Source organism: Puntigrus tetrazona, chromosome 2 (genome assembly GCF_018831695.1).
Source record: "Puntigrus tetrazona isolate hp1 chromosome 2, ASM1883169v1, whole genome shotgun sequence".
NCBI classification, from domain to species: Eukaryota; Metazoa; Chordata; class Actinopteri; order Cypriniformes; family Cyprinidae; genus Puntigrus; species Puntigrus tetrazona.
In genome coordinates, this window is record NC_056700.1 from 4455358 (window position 1) to 4478984 (window position 23627).

The following is a 23627-nucleotide window of genomic DNA, read 5'->3' on the forward strand; positions in this document are numbered from 1 at the left end:
ATGTAATGACTTCAAATTTAACCAGACTTTTATTTTGGCGGGTTGCAGTGAATACCTTTACAGTTCTGTGTATGTGATACCATGCTAGTTTTACTCAAATCAAACGGTAAAACGCTCATATAGTGACTCTCAGAGCCGTTCTAAAGATGCTGTGTGTTTATGTCCTCATCTAATAAGACGGCAGACACTGAAAACACAGCGAGCGTCACGCACAAGTTGTGTGTACTTCACGGTGCAAGCGTTTCATCAGTGCCTTCTCACCTCTCCCCAAAAGACACGTCGAAATTCTCAATGCGAATGTCATAGCTTCGATTCTTCCCAGACGAGTCGACGCGGTTCTCCTTCTTACTGCTGGCCTGACTGGCCGAGGCCTCCTCCAAAACCCTTGGAGCAAAGACATCAGTCATCAGCCACCCTTACATCGTTCTGTCCTGTCCACTTTAAAAGCGGCGGTACTCACAGTGGAGACGACGAGGACTTCTGGGAGTCTTTCTCGTTTCTGCGCTCGTGCTTGGCTTTCAGCTTGGCTTCGCTTTCTCCAGTTTCTTGGCATCCACGGTCTGCCGTGAACACAACAGGTTAATGAAGGTGAAGGCGCCGGACACAGTGAGGTCGTGGAGGCGTATCTTACCGTACTCTGATTCCTCTTCACCATCCAGATACCGTGAACATCGTTAGCAGTCGATGCTGAAAGAGCAGAAACATCTGACATGGTATTTTGAACTGCACTAGAAACGTTTTCTACACATAGATAAGGAAGCCAGTCTCCGTCACTGAATAACAAATAAAAGGTTATTGCATTGTCTTTTTTCCCCCTCACAATTGTGAGAAATAAATGCAATTGCAAGGGGAAAGATAAAGACATTTTTCTTGGAGCTGTGAGACGAACTCCGATTCAAAAACAACTTTTTATATCACAACTCTGACTTCATAACTGCGCAGCTGCATGATATAAACTCACAGCTGCTCGTTTTAAAGGCAACTTCAAGCTATACACTGAGGAAAAAACTCGCAACTGCGAGTTCATCTCTTCACAAAAAGTCAGAATCGTACGAAAAACAAAAACCGATGCGTGTGATAAAAAGCCGCAATTACCTTTTCTGCTTTTTATTCAGTGGCAGAAACGGTCTTCCCTACATAGATGATCATCAGGCATTTAGACTGAAGTATTTCTGAATCCATTCCCGGCATGATTCACGCTTCAAAAGAAAAGGAATGCGTTGAAGCGCCTCACCTGCGTCAGCAGCAGACACCTGTGATAACTGCACCGGAGCCTCCAGCAGAACCTGCTGCTGACCAGAGTCACATTTAGTCCTGAGAACAAACCATCAGTTAGCAGCTGGGTGTGTGTATATATTTATATATGATGTTCTTATCTGCCATCTGGAGCGCACACAGACGCAGAAACTCAACTGAATGGGAGCGTATGCCTAAAAAAAACGTACTTAAACATTCAAACGTATAACATCCCGAACACTTTCGCCATCTACTGTCCACTACATGACTGGAGCTGATCATGTGTCACTAGAGGGCAGCAGTTTGATTTCATTCCTCTTTCCTCAAAGGTCCTGCTTGATACGCATCTAAAGTCCTGTTTGTTCAAAAACCGCTTTCCTAACTATAACGTCTAAACTCAAACTATAGTACATTAAAATTGAATGTTAACTTAAACTATGCACTGCAGAAACGTAACAAAAGTCATCCGGAAACTATGAGGAACAGATTAGAAAAGACTCGGGGACAATGTATAAAACAGGCCACAGGAAAATAGCAAAAACTAAAAATTATATCAATTATATAAATTTAAAAAATGTTGTTTCATTTAGTGGAAATATCTGCTACCATAAAAAAATGTTTCTTCTGATTTAAACAAAAAAAACATTTTTGTCATTTAAATGGAGATGTTAAATAGTTTTCAATGACACTCATAACAAGAGAATAATTATCTTTTCACGCCTCAATCAGTTATTTCACACACATTATCGATGCATTTACAACTAGTTACATATTTTTAAAAAGAGTGCTGCAATTACAGTCGTTTTATACATCAACAATTGTTTAAAAACCGGAGCGGGTGAAGGTTAATTAAATCTTGTGTGCTGCTTTAAATTATGGCACACGCAGAAAGACAGGAAAACCATTACATATCATACGCTATGTTTAGAAAAAACTGAAATCCGTTTATTAATTCTCAGAGATTTAATTTATACTGTGCAATAAACTTATTACCTCTTTCCAGAGATTTTTTTTTTCCCCCCTCAAACTTCGTGCATGCAGGCGGCTCGTGCAAATAAACGTCATCATCTCTCTGTTTCTACGTGACATGCTTAGAGCGCGAGCGGGATCACTTACAGCTGGAGTGTGTTGAACATCTGGAAGCAGATTTTTCGGATGTCGTCTTCATTCTTGTCACCGACTTCTTGAAGAAAGCTGCCGATGGCATCAAACACTTCCTCTCCATCCTCGAAATCTGAGCCGCCGCTGTCCAACACACCTGCAGTTAACACACACACACACACACACACACACACACACACACACACACACACACACACACACACACACACACACACACACACACACACGCACACACGCCATATTATCACCATACAAAACCTGTCACAGAAATCCCACGGATAAAGAGCAAGGCTATACAAGTATGACTTACTCCACATTTTACATCTCTAGTATTTAATGTCTACTGAACACTTGAGTTGGTTTGGTTTCAGTTTGGTGTAATTTAACCCACTTGTTTAATGCATTTTCATATAAATATTACAAACATAATTCCCAAGGAGTAAGTGGCACCAGAACACCAATACCCTCCTGTATTTTACTTTAAGCTCAATAAGTCACTGCTTCACGAAAGGCATGCTTGAAATGAACGCTTGTCACGGTGATGTAAGAAAAAAGCAAAACAGGACTTATTCAAGCATGCTACTATTTCATATTGCATGTGCCTTTTGACTTTTAGTTTAATTACTATTAAAAAACTACCCGGATCTAATGCAAAAGACAAATAAAACACATACTAGATCATAACACCTAAATAAATTAACACAACCTCTTTATTGCATTTCTTTCCTTGTGTTGATTATTACTTCATCGTTCTGAATGGCATCTATAACCTAGACTATCATTTTTTATCATGGATCACGTGATCTACCTTTAACCGTTGGGCTGTCTGATTGTTTGTTAAATAATCTGAAACAAACTGCTAAATATGATATGATATGATATGATGTGATGTGATGTTAATGAGGAGACAGTAAATCATATATGTCTGGTTGGAAACACGAGACGGTGATCAACTTTTACCGCGGCTGCTTTATTTGACGGATATAAACATAGACGTAAATTACGGTTTGATTGAATTTTTAACTCCGTCCATTAAATGATTTAAAGGAGAGCGTCAGGAAGTCCCCGGATTCGCGTGACACGGGCTGTTAGCACGATCAACACAACATCAGCACTATTTTACACAATGAATGGACTCTTGTCACTAACGCAGGACCTGACACTGGCGGCGCACGGGTGTAATACGGGTATATTAACGTCACGTATGTGTACAGTACCGGTGATATAGTCGAAGAGTTCGGAGTCGATCTGTGGAAACTCGTTCTTCAGTATCTCCACATACGCCGCCATCATTCACACACACCGGGCCGGACAGACTGCGCATGCGCGGCGGCGCAGCAATAACACGTGGACGAAGCTTTACGGCGCATTGAGCTCGAGCTGAAATCCTTTGGCTTTTAGTGCAATTCAAGCTTAATTATATGCGTTTCTTTCAGAGAAGCCTCTGTGATTGGTACGTTGTCTTACAGCTTAACAAAAACACATGCTCAATAGCTCAAAGCAAAGATAAAAAGCTTTATTATTAGCCCGTGCCTAATAATAGAATACATACATATGCGTTCTCCATTCGTTTAGTTTAACGTTGCAATCAAAGCCTATTTACGCGGAATGCTTTGTTATCGAACCTATTCATAAACAGAAAGAGGCTTAAATACAATTTACAATTTTTGTCGTGAATAACTTTTTTTTTAACATTTCAAAAAGTGAAGCGTTCATGTTTAGATCCATTACATGTAAATTAAAACATTTTAAACGTTTATTTATTTATTTTACGATTATTACAGCTCGTAAAAGTCAAAATCCAGTTCAAGTTCTTCAAATTGTGTTCATTTCTGCACTGATTCTTGGTCTTTTTGCGCACGATCAGCATCTTCATAAAGTTTTTTAGATGTAAAATATCAGTATTTAACGAAACATTAAATTGACTTTATCTGTTGAGCTTGTTTTCAGACCCTTCCACCCAGGAGATTAATTATTAATTTTTATTACAACTAATCTACTTATATATTATTATAATTAGACATATTTTTAAGAGTTGGAATTTTGGTATAACCCAACATATATATATTTTTTTTAAATCGTACATATATAAACTACTGTGTTCAGTAGTGACAAGAATTCAGAGTACATTTCCTTCAAAATACTGTATTTTAAACCGACTAAAACTTTTGGTGTTTCAGTGGCAACAAGACTTAATAGTTAATGCCATGGATTGTGGTTAACAACATTAACAGTCAATATCTGAATTAATATTCTAATTGCATATATATAACTATTATTATTTTTTATTGTGGGGCTAAGGTTTTAACACTACGTACAACTCTTACCTCTTCTGTGACGTATTTGTAAAAGTTAAATACATTAAGGTGTATTGCATCCTCAAATATTTATTTTTTCCAAACTGATCATTTGTTTAAAAATTCTCCTCCTAATTAAATTTTAATTTCTCCGATTAGTATTTCTATTATGTAGATACTTTTCAGCAGCATGCATGGCATTGAGACACAGTCAGTTTTACAACAAAAAAAAAACACTTTATTTTTCAAAACAAGAGCACATTAAACAACTACAGAGGGGGAAAACTTGTGGCATTATATATATATATATATATATATATATATATATATATATATATATATATATATATATAGTAAAATAGGAGTCTAAAGACATTGAAGGATGGGGTTCAGTACTGGAAGCTGCGTTTGGTCTGAATGTCATCCAGGATTTGCTGTAACTCCTCGTCCTCAAAGCGGCCTTCCAAACTAATAAAGGGTAGAAACAAGAGAAAAAACAATAAGAGCAATGCAAGCAAACATCAAGAACTATTTTTCAGTTCAATAGTACTAGAAGAAAACACTCGTAGAGTGCAAAGATAAGCCGTTAACGTCCTAGTGACTGAAGCTCCAGCTCACCTGGGAATCAGGGCTTTGGCCTCCTCCGCAGCCTCCGGGCACAGATTGGCTAAACTCGCCAGCTCAAACTTATGGAGCTTCTTCTGCAGAAGCAAGCTGCGAGACATGGCAAGAGTTACGGTTCCTGTTAATATCGCATTCACTACATTACGCTCAGTTTAAACAAGGGCAAGGGAAAAAATCACTCGTTAAATAATGCACAGATTATATCTTCTATAGTCACAATAAGAACACGCCGAGGTGTTTAAATTAGGGCTGCAAGACACTATGAAATATATATGGCATACTTGAATAGAAATTTGAGAGGATTTGGCAAAAATAAGTGAATATGAGAATCCCTCTACTGTGTAATTAAAGCCACCAGTTTTTATTTACAATGATACACATCAAAAAACTATTATATTCGCAAAAATAAATAAATAAATGATATATTATAATGAAATAAACTCATAACTAAAAAAGTACAACGATCTCGTACTGAATGTAATATTTTAAAGGAAGTGAAATAAATGAAGCTTGCAGATGATTCCAATCAAATGAAGCAGAAAATGTACAGACTTTAGGTGTGCAGAGATGAATAAAACTAATAGAGCGCAGATTACAACCCGTATTACCAATATGAAGAAATCTGAGTAAATACGATGGCGTTTTTCCCAATAAGAGTTGAACAGAAGCATACAGCTGATAATGATGGATATTAAATGAAACTCCAGTCATAAAGGGATTGCAGCAGGATAAATAAGAATGCAATTTCAGCATATTGCGAAATAGAATTACAGCGAAACACGATATTGTTAATAACAATAGTTAATAATAAAGTTGTTTTTTTCATTATCACACAGCCAGTGTAAACTGCTTTTACATTATTTTTATCTCCTTTTACCTTTATTTATATAGTGCGTTTCAACAAAACAGATCAAATCAGCTTTACAGTACTGCATAGGAAAATAGTGCACTGATATCCACTCAGTGTTCAGATAAAGTACACAGACTACGCCATCCACAGCACATTTCACTTTTATAACGTGGCATGATTTTGATGGAAACGGGCCGTTTTGATGCACCGGGGTCCGATTCATTACTCTTTCCTATTAATCTTTTTGACGTTACTGCTTCTCTATCTCCGGCTCTGAGCAAGCAGGACGAGACCTCACAAGCACAAGACTCTCACCGAAGCTGGCCTGAAAAGACGGGAGCCTCTGTAAAGCGAGTGGTCTGACCTGCGCACGCTGGCGATAGTCTCCCGGTTCTTGAAGCGGCTGAACCTGGCGGTGTAGTTGAGGGTCTTCATGAAGACCTCCGACAGCTCCTGCTCGTCCTCCGCGCTTTCGTTCTGCTGCTTGCGATGCTCCAGCAACATGTGGACCTCCGAGTTCAGCAGCGTCTCGGCGTTCTCGAACTCTGAGAGCAATCGAACATCAGATCAGCACAAACACCGGACAAGACGGACCGGTCGGGAAATCAAAGCAGCGCTCTGGCAGCTGACTCAATGCACAAGAGCAATGTGACCTTGTTTTGGGGAGGGATAGAAACTATCCATCCCTATAATAGGAGTTAGGTATCTTTTAATGGAATAAAACTGCACGAAATAGACAAATGTGTGTGTGCAAATTTTAAAAGTACATAAATATTAAAAGTATCAGGGAAAAAAATCCCTGAAACAAGTGATGAGCATTGCTATATAAATGCAAATAAGCATTATGATAATTCAACTGTTGCATAAGATGCAAGCAATTGTTGAAGAAATTACAATTATACAAAAAAAAACAAGTGAGCAGAAAGCATTTGTTTGTAAACAAGGTAGTTAACGCACGAAAAAAAACCAACCCTAGGGTAACTCGTGTAGGTAAAACACCAAGTGATTAGTAAAGGGACAAATAAATAACGCAGTTAGCACGAAACCTGACCATGCATTTTCTGGAAGTCTTTTCAAACCACAGGGTAGATATGAAGACGGAGTTATCACTGTAGAGTTCAGAGACGCGTTTGATCTCCTCACCTTTAGGAAACATGAGCTGAGACGCGTCCTCCTCCACATCTCCCACATGCGCCGCTCCTCCCGCCGCCATCACGCAACGACTATAGCCGAGAAACAGCGAAAACGAGTTAACCTTCACTGTTTACCACATACAGTCACATCACTACACCGAGGACCGTCTGCGGCGCCGCTCCGAATGAAACACATTCTACTTCCGGTCAAGCGAAGAAGAAGAAGAAGGGCGAGGGGTTTAAGACGCAGCGCCGCCTAGTGCTCTGCGGCTGAACGTCGCCTCAGTTTACTTGCGTAGAATCAGTTTACAGTTTAATGTTAAGGTGCAAAGAACACTAATAATAATGTGAAATAATAATCAAAAATATTTTTAAAAAGTCACATTAACTATTTTTTTATTAATGCTAATATATAACAATGAGCCGCTGTAAAAAAAAAAAAAGAGCCGCTGTCTCACTTTAAGCCAATCAAAATGTTCTAAGGCCCTTTGTCCCGCCCCCGGACGTTGTTGATAGGTTGAAGCTCCGTCGGAGTTTGTCTATCTTTTGAAGATAATATTGGACTAGCATATGATTTATTATTTTACTTTTCAGTGTTGAGTTGGCTTTTTGTGTATTTGTTGCGTTAAGCAATGTTTTCCATTGTGTCAGCTCGTAGAACTCGTGCCATTAAAATATGCTCATCTTAAAACTGAGCTTACATGTATTTATAAAATGAGTGTGCTGTGGCAATGTAGGCTAATCTTGCTAAAATGTAGTATACCACGTGTTTGTCCCCAACTTTGCAAATGTGAATTTGTAAATTGAGGATTTTCTTGCATTTTTCGTACTGTCCCTGCCCAAAACACAATAGGAAATGTAATAGATTTAATGGTTATAATGGGAATTGTATTGGTTTTAAAGGAAACTTTAATTGTATGTGATGGATTGTATTGCTGGGATGTTAAATTCTATTGGGAGTTTAAACACACAGCAACAAGGTATTTTGTAATGGTTTTACTGGGAAAAAAGCAAATCATTTATAGTGATATTTTAATGGAAACCATTTACATTTCTGTTGGACTTCTATTGTTTTGTTTTGTTTTGTTTTGTTTTGTTTTTCCTTTTCTTTTTTTTTAGCATGGGTGAAACAGTTAAACATCAGGAACGGGGAAAGTTTGTTCTTGCGTATCAAGCAAGCACTCGACGGGGCATTAACAACTGGTCGCTTTTTTCATATACCCTAAATATTAAACATTTTTGTTAAAAAAAAAAAAATTGTACTAATAAAATAAATAATAAAAACAGACTATGATAAAGACAGAGAATGAGAGTGAGTCTGCACTCAGGACACAAAAAAAAACTATTTTATTAATCAATCATACTGTGTTGTCAGTAGCTAAGTAAAAAAGCACAATATTGCATATTATATAAATGTAAAAATATAAGATAACTCCAAGCTTGTATGCATTGCTCACTCAGTCCTAGAAGTTTTTGTCCAAGAATACCAATCTGTCCAGCACTGCATGCTTGAGACAAGAGGTGTGCATGCTTGATGAGATGTTTAAAGCTTGCATGTGCGTGGAAAAACACCCCTAATCCACATAAATGAATCAGTATACCTTTAACCAAATGTCCACATGCCATTTTAATTTGCATTATACTCTCGGTTACCACTAACAATATTTTTGGCTCGATTGTAAAACTGAAAATATTGTTAAATGTATTTAGGGCAAACACGCTCCTTCTCCAAGATGGCGGGGTTATAAAACTTACCATCAGGGACCTTGTTTAAAACCGCTTGGTATTTTAGGATTTCTTCTAAAGGTAAAATAGCTAAGCAATGGTGGACGGGGTTACGTAAAACAGCCAGATGACCTTCTGGGTAAATGTAATGACAGGAGAATAGTATGGGAAAAGTTAGCGAGAAACAAAAACAGCAGAAAACTAAAACAGGGTAAAAAGACAATATTTTATTAATTTAAACATAAAGTTATCAGGATGCTTATCCATTCAAATTCAGTAACAAAAATCCAAATTCCAAGTAGCCTGAAAGAAAGATTAAATTACATCTTTTCAAAGAAGAAATCTTTTAGTTTTAAAAACAATTCCTGAATTGATTGTGACATCAAATTTGACTGCGATACCTTTTACCTTTGTCAGAATTTACTTTTGTAAACCCCTTTACAAGACATTCATCTAAACTAATTTTAAACATGTAATAATTAAAGCCTCAGCTGCGAAGTCTTCTTCTCTTCAGTTTGAACAGTATTTTATGGAAACACAGGAAAGTTGTTTTTGACAGATCGCTTAAATCGAGCGCTTCATTTAAATAGTTTCTGAAAAACCAAACTTTCGGAAGTCACGTTTAGTTACAATGGCTTATTCATATTGGACTTAAACTTCAAACAAAGTATATGCATAATTAGCGAATTTCAATTATGTGTCAGAGATGAATAAGAAACGAATGGCGTTTTGTTAGAAAAAGACGTTAAACTTAATAAACTGAGGGAAAAAACTAAATTAAATGTAAGAAACTGAGAGAGGGAATAAAAGTTTAAGCACTTTAAGCCATCGACTGGAAATAAAGCGCTTAATACCTGGTCCTCGAATGTATGGGTTGCTTTTCAAACTCACTATCTGATGAGAAATTAGAGAATATAAATATGAAGTCTCTCTGTTGCTCATTTCATTGAACACATTTAAATTCGTATATCTATAAAACACCTCTGGGATATTGAAGATCAGCATCCACCTCAGTGTCCTCCTTGAAATCTACGTTTGTCTCTGTTCCGCTGACCGATCTAGTATTTGTCATCATCCACGTCGCTGAGAGTTTCACCGCCAGCGAGAGACACGCTCTGTGCCAATCTCTTCCGGAAGTGTCCGTTGGGCACCTGCCAGCCTATCCGTGACCTCGTGCGCATCGAGGCGCTGACCGTGTTCGCCCGGCCTAGGCTGGTGGCCACTGCTGCCTCAAAGGTAAGAGTTTCCATAGGAGCGGCAGAATCAGGGCTGTGCTCTTCCTCTTGTAGGGCGAGGAAGGACTCGGAAGGATAGCGGCGAGCGGATGAACCCAGATATTCGTCCACTTCAAAATGGGAACCCTCCTGCTGTCTTGCTTCCTGGTCTTCGGCGCCGTCGTCCCATAAAGCGGTACTACAGCACCCTATCATCTGCTGGACGGTCGTGTCGTCGTCGTCGTCATCGTCGACGTGCGATGAGGGCTGCGTGTGGCACACTAAGGGTGAGTAGGAGATGTGAGGGCGTGAGCAGGTGGAGGTCTGGGACAGGCGACGCTTGCCGCTCGGGGTGCTGGACTCGGAGGTGGAGGGAACGGGGCTTTCCGAGCTGTTTCCCTGCGGGGAAATCAGATTTCAAGTATTTAGGATGATGATCCAGTTATTGGCCTTTAAAGTTAAAGGGTCTGTCTTTGGAGATTACCACGCTTTGTATCTTGGTGGAAGACGAATTAGAAGTAGAAGAAGTAATCTGGGGGATAATGGTTGTTGAATAAACTTATTTTATTGATGCACTGAAAGTATTCTTGTAGCTTCGCCGAATTGAAGTTGAGCCACTGTTGTCACATGGACTGTTTTATTGATGTCCTTGCTATGTTTCTGGGTCTGGGGTCAAACATTTTTTGCATGGTCATACATGACTGTATGCAATTGCCTATTCAAAATATACAGAATAAACCGACCCCCAAATATATAAATATATGCATACAGGGGTTGGACAATGAAACTGAAACACTGGTCAGTTTAGTGTTGGATAATCTCCATTTTTGTTGTGAACTATCCCTTTAAGCTGATAGCTGGTTTGTAGATGGTCTAAGCACATCATCTGCTGATCGATCAGTTCCAAGAAAACAGCTTGACCTGAGTCTCACTGCTTAGTGTCTTAATTTGGATCTGGATCTTGGCTTATGGTCCCTGACAAAAACGAAACGTAGAATAACTCTTATTTAATTTGCAGCTGTCCAGCAGGGGGCAGCATTTGTAGCATAATGTTCAGTTACATGTAAACTAATTTTCCCCCTCAAAAAGCAAGTGAGAGATCATTTGAAAGAACCTTTAAAAATAGAGATGTTTGTTTACCTGTCTGGTGACCCCGTGTATGCGCTCCTCGCTGGGAGAGCGGGAACGGGATTTTGAGTTTGAATTATCCGGAGAAAGTAAGAAACGTTGTTCTTTTGGTCGTCCTCGCACCTTTTCCATGTACTGTGTCTGGTCTGAGTGGGAAACTGTGAAATAGATACAGCAGGTTAACTAAAGCACTCTCTATTTCATATCTTATACTGCATGTGTTCTCATTGGGATTCTCATAAAAGCATATGATCAGAGGATGAGTTATTGTATGTGCAAGAGAAAGGTTGCTCAAAGAAGAAATTGCTCAGATCTGATATTCCAATGAAGTAACATGCTGTAACTTTCAGAGCTTCCTCCTAGGCATCTAGAGTGTTTGACGTATGAGCGTGCATTTTATCAGCTCTTGTCTCTTGCAGGGTGACTCATTGGACAAGCGTTGGCTGGTGTATTTGTGTATTCTGGAGTTGTGCTGAGTCTTCTCACTTTACAAGGGAAATGCAGAAACCAACCTGCAGCTTTGTAGCTCTTGTGTCTGGTTCTGAATGCATGTTCAGGTGGGCGATCATCCCCCCACATGCCATTCAACCCTGATTCATCAACCTGCGCACCAGCATCACATTAGATACAGTCAGCACAGCATCTCGTCAGTCTATAACTCATCTTTCTATAGTTTACTTTTTACGATTTGTAATACTATATGACTCATGATATCTATCCCAAGAAAGTAATTTGTTTTCTATATTAATTGGTAGCCAATTATTTTTTCCAATAGGAAGAAGAGCTTGTTTTCGTACCTGAGAGGCATCGTAGTCTTCACTGCTGTCTGTACGCTGGGTCATGGGCTGCAATAACAGCTCCTGTGGTGATATGGGGCTTAAAGCCACAAAGCCTCCACTGGTCCTACAACACAAAACCACATACACGATGTAATTTAATACATGCATATACTCAATACATAAGTCACTATGCAGTGCACGCAGTATAGTTTTTATGCTATTAAGCAGCAATGATATTGGAAACTTATGTATTGTGCCATATGTATTCACAAAATCAAGCATGCATCGAAGTAATACAGTTCAGTTAAGTGTTATTTTAAACACGACCCTTCTTTAAAGACAAAAAAACTTACAAAGCTGATCCAGCACTGTGAGATATCAGGGGCAGGGTGGAACTTTTCTGTGCAAAAGCAAAAAAAAGTGAAATTATGAAAAGCCTTACCAGAGTATGGCAATACAATGAGTAAAAATTTTTCTAAATTTGAAGAAAAGTCAGCCTACCTGAGCTTCGATCTGTTGCCTCAGCTTCTTGGCTTTGCTCTGCTTAAAGTAATCCATGATCATCATAGAAGCATAGATCTTTCCAACGGTCATATCCGTGTCTGGAGAAACGCATTCACATTCACAACAGATTCATTCAGGTAAACCAAACCTTTAACACAGGCTAAAGACGCTGTTAAAATGGAAAGGTGTCAAGTCCCTGAAGGAATGAGGTAATGCTTTTGCATTCGAACAAGAAACTGAGGTGGGAAAATGTCTCCAAAGAAAGCAATATTTTAGAAGAGAATGTTTCTCGTAAATGCAATACTTTTGCGAGCAAAATTAAAATAATTTAAAACATATTGTTACCTCCTTTTTTATGTTTTCCCAATCTCTATGTCTTCTCAGGGTCTCTGTAAATTCCTATATACGTATGCCATTATATTGAGTACACCATGTTAACATCGTCAAAGCCTATCTGCTGAAGCTCAAACCTTTACACATAGCAATATCAATAGTTTTTTCTTGGGTCATGAATCTCACTATTGATCCACAGCCCAGAGTTCTTCTCTGTCTTCTGGCAGTTCGGGAGAGAGGGGACAGGGTTTTGTGTGACGACATCCTACGAATGCAGTCATGATAGCTTGATTGTTTACATTAAGCTGAGATCTGATTACAATATGTCCTCGACCACCTCTGGACCAGGACACGCTGATCTGATCAATTTCTGATGTATATGTATATGGACAACTTCTGGATATGGGTTGCTTTTATTGTTGATGTCAAGTGTAAATGCTGCCTAAGTGACTTGGTGACATGGTCACTGGTTCCAGATGGTCTGAGTATTTCAGAAACTGCTGATTTACTGGGACTTTCACATCTCTAGGGTTTAAAGAGAATGGTCTGAAAAAGAGAAAATAAACAGTGAGCAGCAGTTCTGTGGGCGAAAATGCCTTGTTGAAGTCAGAGGAGAACGGCCAGACTGGTTCAAGCTGATAGAAAGGCAACAGTAACTTGTTACAACTGAGCTATGCAGAAGCATCTCTGAATGCACAACACATTAAACCACAAAGCAGATGGGCTACAGCAGCAGAAGACCACTCCTATCAACTAAGAACAGGAAGCTGAGGCTTATGTTTTTGGTTTTCGCTCAAGACCAGGTCTGTTGCTCTGTTATCTTCAGGAACATTTGGATGCATACCTGATTCTATTCATGCTGTAGGAAAATGAAATCAGCTAATTTACTGAAGAGTGAGAATCTACTAGTCCTGATTTCTATAGAGTACTGAGGATCTCATTTGTTTAAGAGACCCTGTTTGGAGTATACTTCCGAGTCCTGAAGTATTGTCTATGCCGTTTAGGTTGTAGGTAGAAGCTATTTCTTGACTCGAGTACTGCAGCAGTACATCTTCTGAAGGCATTGAAACTATTTTCCATTGCAGAGTCTCACCTTTGTTGATGGGTACCAGCAGATCCAGAGTCTTTTGGGACAGGTGTGGCCAGATTACACTTATCTCCTTCTGCAATTCGATATCCAACTGTAGCCGGTCCTCGCCCCCTGTAAGGACACACATGGAGACAAGACATGAATATGATAGATAGATTGAAAAAACGACCAAAACGAACATTCATACTTTGCATCATCATAATATATAAAGGTAAGGGTGTTTCTGTCACTTATGGAGTGCTGTGATTTTCGAGCATCCTCTTCACCAAGCTGTCGTTTTCTCATTCCTGGGCTCTGCAACAAGAATCAACCTCTTCTCCTTTTAGCCTAGTTTTATTTATCTTTGTGTCCTGCCCTGTTAACTCAGATACTGACACTAGCCTGCACTTCTAGTCTCTGTTTGCCACCATGCTCTCTTGGCTCTGAACCTGGACTGTTTCTTGGAATATTCATCTATTTCATTCTCCATTGACAATCTTGCCGGTTTGCTTGCTGACAATCTTTGCTTAGCCCCGGACTGATTTTTCACCAAACTCTATCACAGTTTTTGACCTTCCATTTGCCTTGTAGTTGTTTAATCTTTAATAATGTCAACTCTGACTGAAAGAACGGACAGGAGGACTAAGAAATTCCAACGTCAGCTGACAGTGCGACATATCATTGAGGCTGATAGAAGCAGAAAATGCCACAGACAAAGTTTTCAAGTGAATTTTAGTATGCATTTGGCCAATCAGCTTACACTTACGTCATTGATAGTTCCTAGACCTTTTTTAGACCTTACTCTGAAGTAAGAGCCAATTTATTTCCTCCAGATGGAGTACCTGGAACTAAAATCATTGCTAGTTCTTGCGGTGCAAAAACGCCAAGGAGTGGGTAGTTCCACAAGTAGTTTGGGTACTGCAAAATGGTTCCTGCGGTGCAAAAGGCCCTAATATGTACTAAGCCACAGTCTTTTCCAGTTCCCTATTATGTACACAATATAATGCCACACAACAAAGGCAGCTTGTTGGGACACACCCATACAGGTGTGGAACAATATCAATTTGACTAAACCATGCTATAATTGTCATTAAACTACTATTCTTTTGAAGGACAGATTTACAAATACCTCTAGCGATTTTTATCTCCAGTGCAGTGCGGATCAGAGACATCAGCGTGGACGTGAAGTGAACCGTCATGTCTTCATCGACTGGCATGTTCATCAGCACCAGTCTCTGCAACAGCAGCACAGCATGGTTGCAAATTACAGCAAATACTAATATTAAACAATAAAACGCATTTTCAAGATACAACTTTTCTACCTTGTAGGCAATTTTGGCAGGACACTTCTTTCCCAATCCAAGAGGCGGTGACATGTGGGTTAGCATCTCATACATGGCAGTGTAGTGAATGCGGCCACTGGATGGGAAAAGCAATGACATTAAAATCTCTGTGATTCTCATATGAACAGTGGAGCATGGTATTTAATCTCTATTTTTGCATACCACACTTCTGAGGATGTTCTGAATGTACACAAAACAAAATAAAGTAAATCCAACATACCGTAAGTGTAAATGATTATTAATTTCTCCAAAATGAAAGTGACTGTTCTTGTGAGTAAGTCATTGAGTCAATAATTCAACAGATTTGCTCAAAAACACAAATTATTTCAGGAACAAAACGCCACAACTGTGTGTTGCCAACTGTTCTACTGGAGAGTTACTTTCCTGCAGATCTGTTTCAAACTGCCTGCAATTTTCAAGTAATACTGAGTTCATTTAGTTAATTCAGATGTGCTTGTTTACAGTTGGAGTTAGTAGCTCTCCAGAGGTTTCCATTTAAAAAGAATAAGAAAGAAACGGTTTACATTTTCAATGTTGGCGAATGTACTGGGCAGTGAGGGAAAGCATCTTTCATTTGCCTGTTGCGACAAATGCAGCAAAGTTAAGTAAAGCAATGATTTTGCTTTATCCTTGGTACTCTTGATGCCAAAAAGCTTTTCAGTTCCTTCTGAAAACAACAACTGATGCTACATATGACATTTAATGAGTTCATGGAAACTAATATGATAATTATGAAAGTGAAATATGAGGGGTATGTTTAAATAAATGTTTGAATACACAATAAAAATGAGTAGCATTTTTTACAGAACAAAATCTCTAAATAATTTTTCTACGCTATTACTGAATTGAAGCCTTTAAGAAAAAAATTCTCCATACAACCCAAACCACTCTTAACAAACTCTGTTTTATTCATTATGCACCTATATCTTTACAAGAGAAGACAACAATCTCTCCAGACCTTTATTCAGTTCTGCACTCTATCCACTCTTCTATAACAACTTTTATTAATGTTTATTCTATATATTCTATCTGAAATGTAACAGCAGTAAACAAATACGATCTAAATTAACATCTTTGGTAGTCCTTAGACCAGGGGTTTTCATCCTGTGGGCCGCGGCCCCCCAGTGGGCCCCAACGGTATTGCAGGGGGGCCGCCAGTTATTATCAATAGAAATAATAATATTGCTAATGTACGTAAAAATGTGTAGTAATAATTAAATATCATAATTAATTAAATAAAAAAAAAAAATAATAAACTGTTACTATGCGTTCACTATTCCAGGTCGTTGATTGGTTTAAAAACAACCCGCCGATTTAGGCTATGTAACATATTTTTGCTGCATACATTTACATTTTTTTTTTAATTTTTTTGCAGTGGGCCGCGGAAACATATGTGTTTGGTTGTGTGGGCTGTGAGTTAAAAAAGGTTGGGAACCACTGCCTTAGACAATTAATTCTACAATCACAACGCATCGCAATTACTGTAAATTTGAGATAGAAACACGTGATACTAACTGGAGCTGTTCGGACCCTTGGACTCGGACTCGGACGGTTTTATAAGGCCGTAAAGGCTTATATATATTACATCTTGTAATAACAGTAATTATGATATGGCCTTCAAACACACACACAAACCATAACAACCATGTACTGGAAACTAATTAATATAAAAATGTATTAAAAATAAATAAACAAAAAAGTACTTTAACTTTATCTATGTTAACAGATAAAACACTGAGATGGCCTTCTAAACACGCATTGATGAATTCTTTCTTTTAGAAAATTATCTCTTCTTTTCATAGTTTAAACTAGCTTTGGCATGGAAAGATATTACTTTTATGACCTTCAGTTGATCTTTAGTGGTAAGCTTAGAGCAGGGGTCACCAGACTCGTTCCTGGAGGGCCGGTGTCCTGCAGAGTTTAGCTAAATTCTGCAGGCCACTGGCCCTCCAGTATCAAACTGAAACTGAAACCATTTGAATTCTATTAACAACTTAGTTGACAACTTTAACCAGGGTGACAACAACTAATCAGTCAACATTTTCAAGTTGTAGCAATAGCCACACATGACTTTTGTTGATGGCACTTTAGAGTAGCATTTTGTATACTTTTTTATGACTTGCGTCCAGAGATTTTATATATTATATATAAGAACTATACATATATATACCCTGTATATATATATATATATATATATATATATATATATATATATATATATATATATATATATATACAGGGGTTGGGCAATGAAACTGAAACACTTTAATTCAGTGTTGGAAGTTTCATCTTCATTGATTGCATGCTTCACCAGTGTGAAGGTTTAATTATAAAGCACCTTTTTGCCTAAAATATTGCAATACACACAACATTATGGATGACATATCAGAGTTCAAAAGAGGACAAATTGTTGGTACACGTCTTGGTGGAGCATTTGTGACTCGGACAGCAAGTCTTTGTGACGTAGCAAGAGCCACGGTATCCAGGGTAATGTCAGCATACCACCAAGAAGGACGAACCACATCCAACAGAAGTAACTGTGGACTCAGGAGGAAGCTGCCTGAAAGGGATGTCCGGGTGCTAATACGAATTGTATCCAAAAAACATAAACCCACAGCTGGCCAAATGTGCACCTCAGCTCTCGGGTCTACACCAAAACTGTCCGCCGGGAGCTCCACAGGGTCAGTATACATGGCCGAGCTGCTGTAGCCAAACCTTTGGTCACTCGTGCCGATGCCAAACGTTGGGTTCAATGGTGCCAGCAGTGAAAATCTTGGGCTGTGAACAATGTCTTTCCCACATCTGGGAGAGTTACGGTGTGGAGAAGCCCCAAAGAAGTGTACCACCCAGAAGCATGGGGGTGGATCAGTGATGGTTTGTGCCCTACATCATACTAATGAATTATTGTCTAAAACCAGCCGTTTCAGTTTCATGATCCAACCCTTGTGACCTTAATAGGTCATCATCTGATTTTACTGAGTAAATATTACTCCTGTAATTGGCTATTTATTTAGACTGAGAATTCTCCAACTATCTTCATTACAGTAGTGAATATCAGATTGGCTGAAAGGCAAGGCTCCTCAACATACGTCAAGATTCCCAATACAGACTTAAGCATATATGTTGCTATATATATGGTTTGAGGTTTAGGGTGGTCTGAGTATGATTTGGGGTGTTCACATTTACGCAGTATATATCAGACCAAGAATGCTTTGAGTGAAATGTGCTTGTTGTACATTTATTTAGTTAAGTCCTACTTTGTAGTTGAGTTTTTATTAGCAATCCAGTCATATAGTCGTTAGTTGCATGTTCCTCCTAGTCTATTTCTACTGTTCTATTTATATTTTTTATTAAATAAAAAAAAAAATTGCTCTTTTGTTGGTTTGATTGCTTCTGTTGTCCTTGTTTGTAAGTTGCTTTGGATAAAAGCATCGACTAAACGTAAAAGTAGCCTAAATTCATCGATTTTATACATGAATTGCCCTCAGGTTGCATTTGGAAAAGAACTTTTTTGTGTGTGAATTAAGCAAATTAATTTTAACAGAATAACTGATAATAAAAAAATACAAATAAAAAAATCAGTTGTAGCCCTAAAATGCATACACGTTGTTTGAAACAGTCTAACACCACACAGCAGGATGCTAGGGCAGGCACGTACAAACCCACCTTTCTTTGAACAATCGAGGCCCTGTCTTCCTTTTCATCTGACATGACATCATCCTTCCCTTGAAAGCCTGTAAACAGAAGGATGTGGCCTTCAGCTTTACTTACAAGGGACGCCTATTCGCTCAGTCATCCACCGACTTCTAAACACTAAACTAAATTCCATCTCAATTCCAGCCCTGAAGAATGCAGCGATGACTGCAAGATCGGCTTCCATTAGCCAAGAAGTATTTTTGACTTTCTAAGTATCGGCATACTGATGTGCACTAATTGGCGTTTGAGGACAGGCTAATTAAACGGCTCACAGTGAGTCCTGAATCCAGTCCAGGCCAGTCTTTGTTCTGGCAGCGCACAGGAATCCAAGGCACCAACTTTCAGCAATTTCACCACGACAACAAAATTGAAAACATCCGTCTGTGTCTGACGCGGTGGCCAAATGTTCTGTGCATTTTTGGTTCGAACAACTATTCAGTTTGATTCAAGCACAAAAAAAGCCAGCTGGGAAGACACAACAACAACTGTAAAAAGCTGAACATCTACCAAAAACAATGATAGTCCCACTCCTCCATGCAGGCCAAAGTTTTGGTAACAATTTAATTATCCATATTAGACATACTATTTGCAATTTCATGTCCACTAGCACTCACTAGAAGTCTCATTAATATCTGCTAACACTTTATTTTGATGCTCTCCAAAACACTGTTCTGATTCTAGGTATCTTAACACATATTTATTTTACTAATACTACAGGTAATTGCAAAGTTATTTATAGCAACTAGAATGTCTATAGTGGATAATCAAAATAATGTATAACCATAGTTTTTCTCGAACGGTGAAGGCCTGGGATATTTGCATATTCATAACTACTGTAAAATGTACTAAGGTATAAATCTGAGCTGAACTACTGAACAGAGTTGCATCTGTGTAAATGAACAAACCAAGCGAAATCAAAAAGAAACATGATGGATGTTAATGAACAGCGGGTACTAGTGAAGTGCCTCTATGCGTATCACAGTAAGATCAGTAGAATATGTTATATCTGTTACGCTTACCATGCAGCTCGGTCATATTCTCCCCAGATGCGCACAAATTCATCCAGATGGTGAGGTCCGAGGATGGATGAGTCTCGGGTCAAATACTCAAAGTTGTCCATAATCACAGCCACGAACAGATTCAGCATCTTAGGAACAAAAAGTGGCAGTAGTCCATCAGTGCAATATGAACAAAATAATTACTCCTTTTCTCTGTTTAGCTATGATTTATAGTTAGAAGGATAGTTCACTCAAAAATGAAAATTCTGTCAGTAATCACTCATTCTGTAGGACCTTCTTTCATCTTCAGAACACAAATTAAAATATTTTTGATAGAATCTGGGAGCTTTCTGACCGTCCATAGACAGCAATGTAACTATCACATTCAAGGCAGAATGCAAAAGCTATGAGAATAAAAAAGGAGAAATAAAGTCGTTATTTTTATTTTCTTTGCACACGTAAAGTATTCTAATAGCTCCATTGATGTGACATGAACTGTTTTAACGATTTTCTTACTACATTTCTGGGCCTTGAATATGTCAGTTGCATTGCTGTCAATGCAGCGTCAGAAAGCTTCAGAAATATCTTATTTTGTGTTCTGTAGATGATGAAGGTCTTACAGGTTTGGCATGAGGGCAAGAAATTAATGGCAGAATTTTCAGTTTTGTGTGACCCATCTGTTTAAAACATAACAGTTAATAAGTTTAAGGGAGAGTCTGCTCAGATGTTTTTTATTGTGTAAACAGAGACTCATCTGCAACTGAAAGATCTCTTATTTACTTAAACATTTAAAATGTCCACTGCTTGCTACCAATATCGTTTTTTATTTTGTTCCCAAAATATATCTGGTTGTATTTGTTTTCTTGCACTAAAAGTAAAAAGTCTCACCAAAAATGAGCTGAAAAAGATGAACGAGACAAAATAGAAATAGGCAAAGTCCGTGCCGCAGCCCCCTTCGTGATCTGGAGAGGTGAAAGGGGGTGGTATTGAAGGGTCCAGCTCACACTCCTTCCCCTCGAGACACGAGAGCATGATTTCCTGCCACGACTCTCCTGTGGCACTTCTGCAAGACGGAAAGTAATATATCTACCCAGGAATGAGTCACCAAACACTAGAGCACTCAAACATAAGAATGAGTGACAGGATTTTTATTTAGAGGTTAACTGCACATGTCATTAAACTATACACAGCATTAGCTACAAACAAAAGAAAGAATGAAGTAAACAACACTACATCTTTCTGTGTTTGGGGATCTTACCTAAAGAGCAGCATCAAGGCACCAAAGAAGGTCTTGAAATTGTTGTGTTGATTAATGTGGCTTTCATCATTCAATTTGATATTACCAAAAACCTACAGAACAAGGTAAGGCAGATTATTAGAAGCAATCGTATTGTCTCATTTATAGAAATCATTTCATATCACTGCTCAAAAAGCCATGATTTAGATTCTTCTAAAATGGAAATGTACATTTAAACGTGCGCCCTAATAAGAAATAAACGCCGCAAAAGTTGGTTAGGACAGTCTATAACCTCAAAACACTCACACAAGCTCACAAATACAGATTAATAAACAGATTTGATCAGTTATAGACTGAGCTGCCAAAATACAAGATGTGTGGGGAAGTATTCAGCCAGTACCTTTAACTTATAAAGTCTAACTGCCATACATAATGAAAGGAAAAACTTACTTGCATGCCAATAATGGCATAAATGAAGAAAAGCATGGCAATTAGAAGGCAAACATACGGAAGAGCCTGAAACAAAAAGAGTGAAAAGAATGTTGTGCAAATCTTTATTTATTATTTTCCTTTCCTTCATTATACTTTTAGACTCAGGAAAATAATATATACACACATTTTCCGAAACAAAAACCTCGTTTTAAATTAAACAGGGTCATTATTTTTACCTTTGTCGATATGGAAATCACAATTTGTAAAGTTTTTTATAGCGGCTTATTCGGCACAAATGTGATTTTACCTTGAAAGACTGAACAAATGTCCAGAGCAGAATCCGTATAGTGTAGCCTTGTCTCAACAGTTTAATGAGTCTAGCGGCCCGGAAAAGCTTCAGGAAACTCATATTGATGGTGTTCACAGACTGAACAAAAAGAGACGGGCAAGAGACTTTTATTTAGTTAAGATCACTTGATAGACAGTTTAAATGTGTATCTTGTTTTAAGGATTTTTAGAGATCTGTTTACTGAAAAATGAGTGGAAAAAAGACGGTCACACTTTATATTAGGTGGCCTTAACTACTATGTATTTACATGAGACCCAGAAACCCCAGCACTAATACACACTTTTGACGTACTCAGACCACTACGTATGAAATATTCGTACCTGTAAATCTACCACAATTTCGGTAATACTTCCCAGCACAGTGATGAAATCAAAGATATTCCATGTATCTCGGAAGTAGTTCTGCGAGATGAGAGCAGAGTGACAATAATGAAAATAATAAACAAATCAGGTACATTAAAAATGTATTCTTCTTTGAACGATACTCATTAAAGGGACAGTTCACTCAAAAATGAAAATTTGCTGTTAATCCAAGATGGTGGCTTTTTCTTCGGTAGAACAGTGAAGAGGAGTTTAAGCTGGAACTGTGGTCCTTGGTCATTTATAAAATGCACATCAATGGCTACCAAACCTTCAGGGACCACAAAATGAAGGCCCATGACTCCAGGTGATATATGTTTTGTGAGATGTGGTTTTTGACTCACAAAGTGACGAAACACCAAAGGCCTCAGTCTCAGCTAATATTCTTTATTTACTGTTGCAATGAAGAATAAATGTCCCCTACGTTTTGGATGAGGAAATGAAAAGCAACTTTAGATTTTTTTTGTGAGCTGTCCTTTTGACATCGATCGTTAATCTCACCAGGAACCCAAAGGCAAAAATCTTCAAGATGCATTCCAGGGAGAAGAGCACAGTGAAGGCTGTGTTGAGGTGCTTCAGGACGATGTCGTAGGCAGTTGGCGCTGAGTGGTACTGAAAAGCATTACGATTATAAATCACAAATGCTGTGCGCACCTCAAAATATCTCACTTAAGCTATTTCAGCTGAAGATGAAGACCATGAAAACCAAGAGCAGATACATACAGTCATGGCCAAAAATACCGGCATCCTTGGTTAACATGATCAAAGAAGGCTGTGAAAATTAGTCTGTATCGTTAATACTTTTGATCTTTTATTAAAAAAAAAACAAAACAAAAATCTAACCTTTATTGGATAATGAGAGTTTAAAACGGGGAGAAATATCATTATGAAATAAATATTTTTCTCTAATACACATTTGCCATAATTTATGGCACCCTTTTATTGAATACTTCTTGAAACCTTTATTTTTAACAGCTCTAAATGGTCTCCTATAAATGTCTGATGAGGTTAGAGAACACCTGACAAGAGACCAGAGACCATTCCTTCATCCAGAATCACTCCTCACTCATTTTCTACAGGGTTTGTTTTTGGACGAGAGAATTTTTCTTGAAACCCTCCAAACAACATGTGGTGATGTAGGCTCTGCACTTTTTTGACCCTGAGACTCAAATCTGCAATTCTCCAGCTGTGGTCACTGG

At 38.3% G+C, this 23627-nt stretch overlaps 3 protein-coding genes across 4 annotated transcripts in view; all 3 read right to left on the reverse strand.

Moving 5' to 3' along the window:
• abcf3 (ATP-binding cassette, sub-family F (GCN20), member 3) overlaps window positions 1-3731 on the reverse strand; it is a 12567-nt gene extending 8836 nt beyond the window's left edge. The window contains 7 exon segments of the mRNA XM_043218209.1: window positions 262-384; window positions 461-533; window positions 536-560; window positions 632-687; window positions 1235-1314; window positions 2353-2494; window positions 3576-3731. Of these exon segments, the coding sequence (XP_043074144.1) occupies window positions 262-384; window positions 461-533; window positions 536-560; window positions 632-687; window positions 1235-1314; window positions 2353-2494; window positions 3576-3651 (575 nt within the window). The 5' untranslated portion in view covers window positions 3652-3731.
• A 1174-nt stretch (window positions 3732-4905) lies between these two features.
• Window positions 4906-7470, reverse strand: polr2d (RNA polymerase II subunit D). Its single transcript, XM_043218219.1, has 4 exons — window positions 7273-7470; window positions 6494-6674; window positions 5274-5369; window positions 4906-5123 (listed from the first exon to the last, which is right to left on the reverse strand). The coding sequence occupies exons 1-4, from the start codon at window positions 7340-7342 to the stop codon at window positions 5045-5047; spliced, it is 426 nt and encodes a 141-aa protein (XP_043074154.1). The 5' UTR covers window positions 7343-7470; the 3' UTR covers window positions 4906-5044.
• A 1724-nt stretch (window positions 7471-9194) lies between these two features.
• Window positions 9195-23627, reverse strand: part of cacna1eb (calcium channel, voltage-dependent, R type, alpha 1E subunit b) — a 66431-nt gene continuing 51998 nt past the window's right edge. For both annotated transcript variants that reach the window (XM_043216684.1, XM_043216676.1), the window contains 16 exons: window positions 22930-23040; window positions 22390-22470; window positions 22028-22147; window positions 21739-21804; window positions 21310-21401; window positions 20940-21114; window positions 20073-20200; window positions 15337-15433; window positions 15144-15249; window positions 14039-14146; window positions 12610-12710; window positions 12462-12508; window positions 12127-12232; window positions 11842-11932; window positions 11342-11487; window positions 9195-10600 (listed from right to left, as the gene is read on the reverse strand). In XM_043216684.1, the coding sequence (XP_043072619.1) occupies window positions 10046-10600; window positions 11342-11487; window positions 11842-11932; window positions 12127-12232; window positions 12462-12508; window positions 12610-12710; window positions 14039-14146; window positions 15144-15249; window positions 15337-15433; window positions 20073-20200; window positions 20940-21114; window positions 21310-21401; window positions 21739-21804; window positions 22028-22147; window positions 22390-22470; window positions 22930-23040 (2130 nt within the window). In that variant the 3' untranslated portion in view covers window positions 9195-10045. The remainder of the gene's footprint in view (window positions 10601-11341; window positions 11488-11841; window positions 11933-12126; window positions 12233-12461; window positions 12509-12609; window positions 12711-14038; window positions 14147-15143; window positions 15250-15336; window positions 15434-20072; window positions 20201-20939; window positions 21115-21309; window positions 21402-21738; window positions 21805-22027; window positions 22148-22389; window positions 22471-22929; window positions 23041-23627) is intronic.

What these genes read in the sequence shown, in the direction of transcription:
- polr2d (XM_043218219.1), bottom strand. Translation starts at nt 7,342, where the DNA reads ATGGCGGCGGGAGGAGCGGCGCATGTGGGAGATGTGGAGGAGGACGCG. An exon ending in TCAGCTCATGTTTCCTAAAG is followed by an intron (nt 6,675 to 7,272) that starts GTGAGGAGATCA and finishes GATTGCTCTCAG; the next exon opens with AGTTCGAGAACGCCGAGACG. An exon ending in ACTATCGCCAGCGTGCGCAG is followed by an intron (nt 5,370 to 6,493) that starts GTCAGACCACTC and finishes CATGTCTCGCAG; the next exon opens with CTTGCTTCTGCAGAAGAAGC.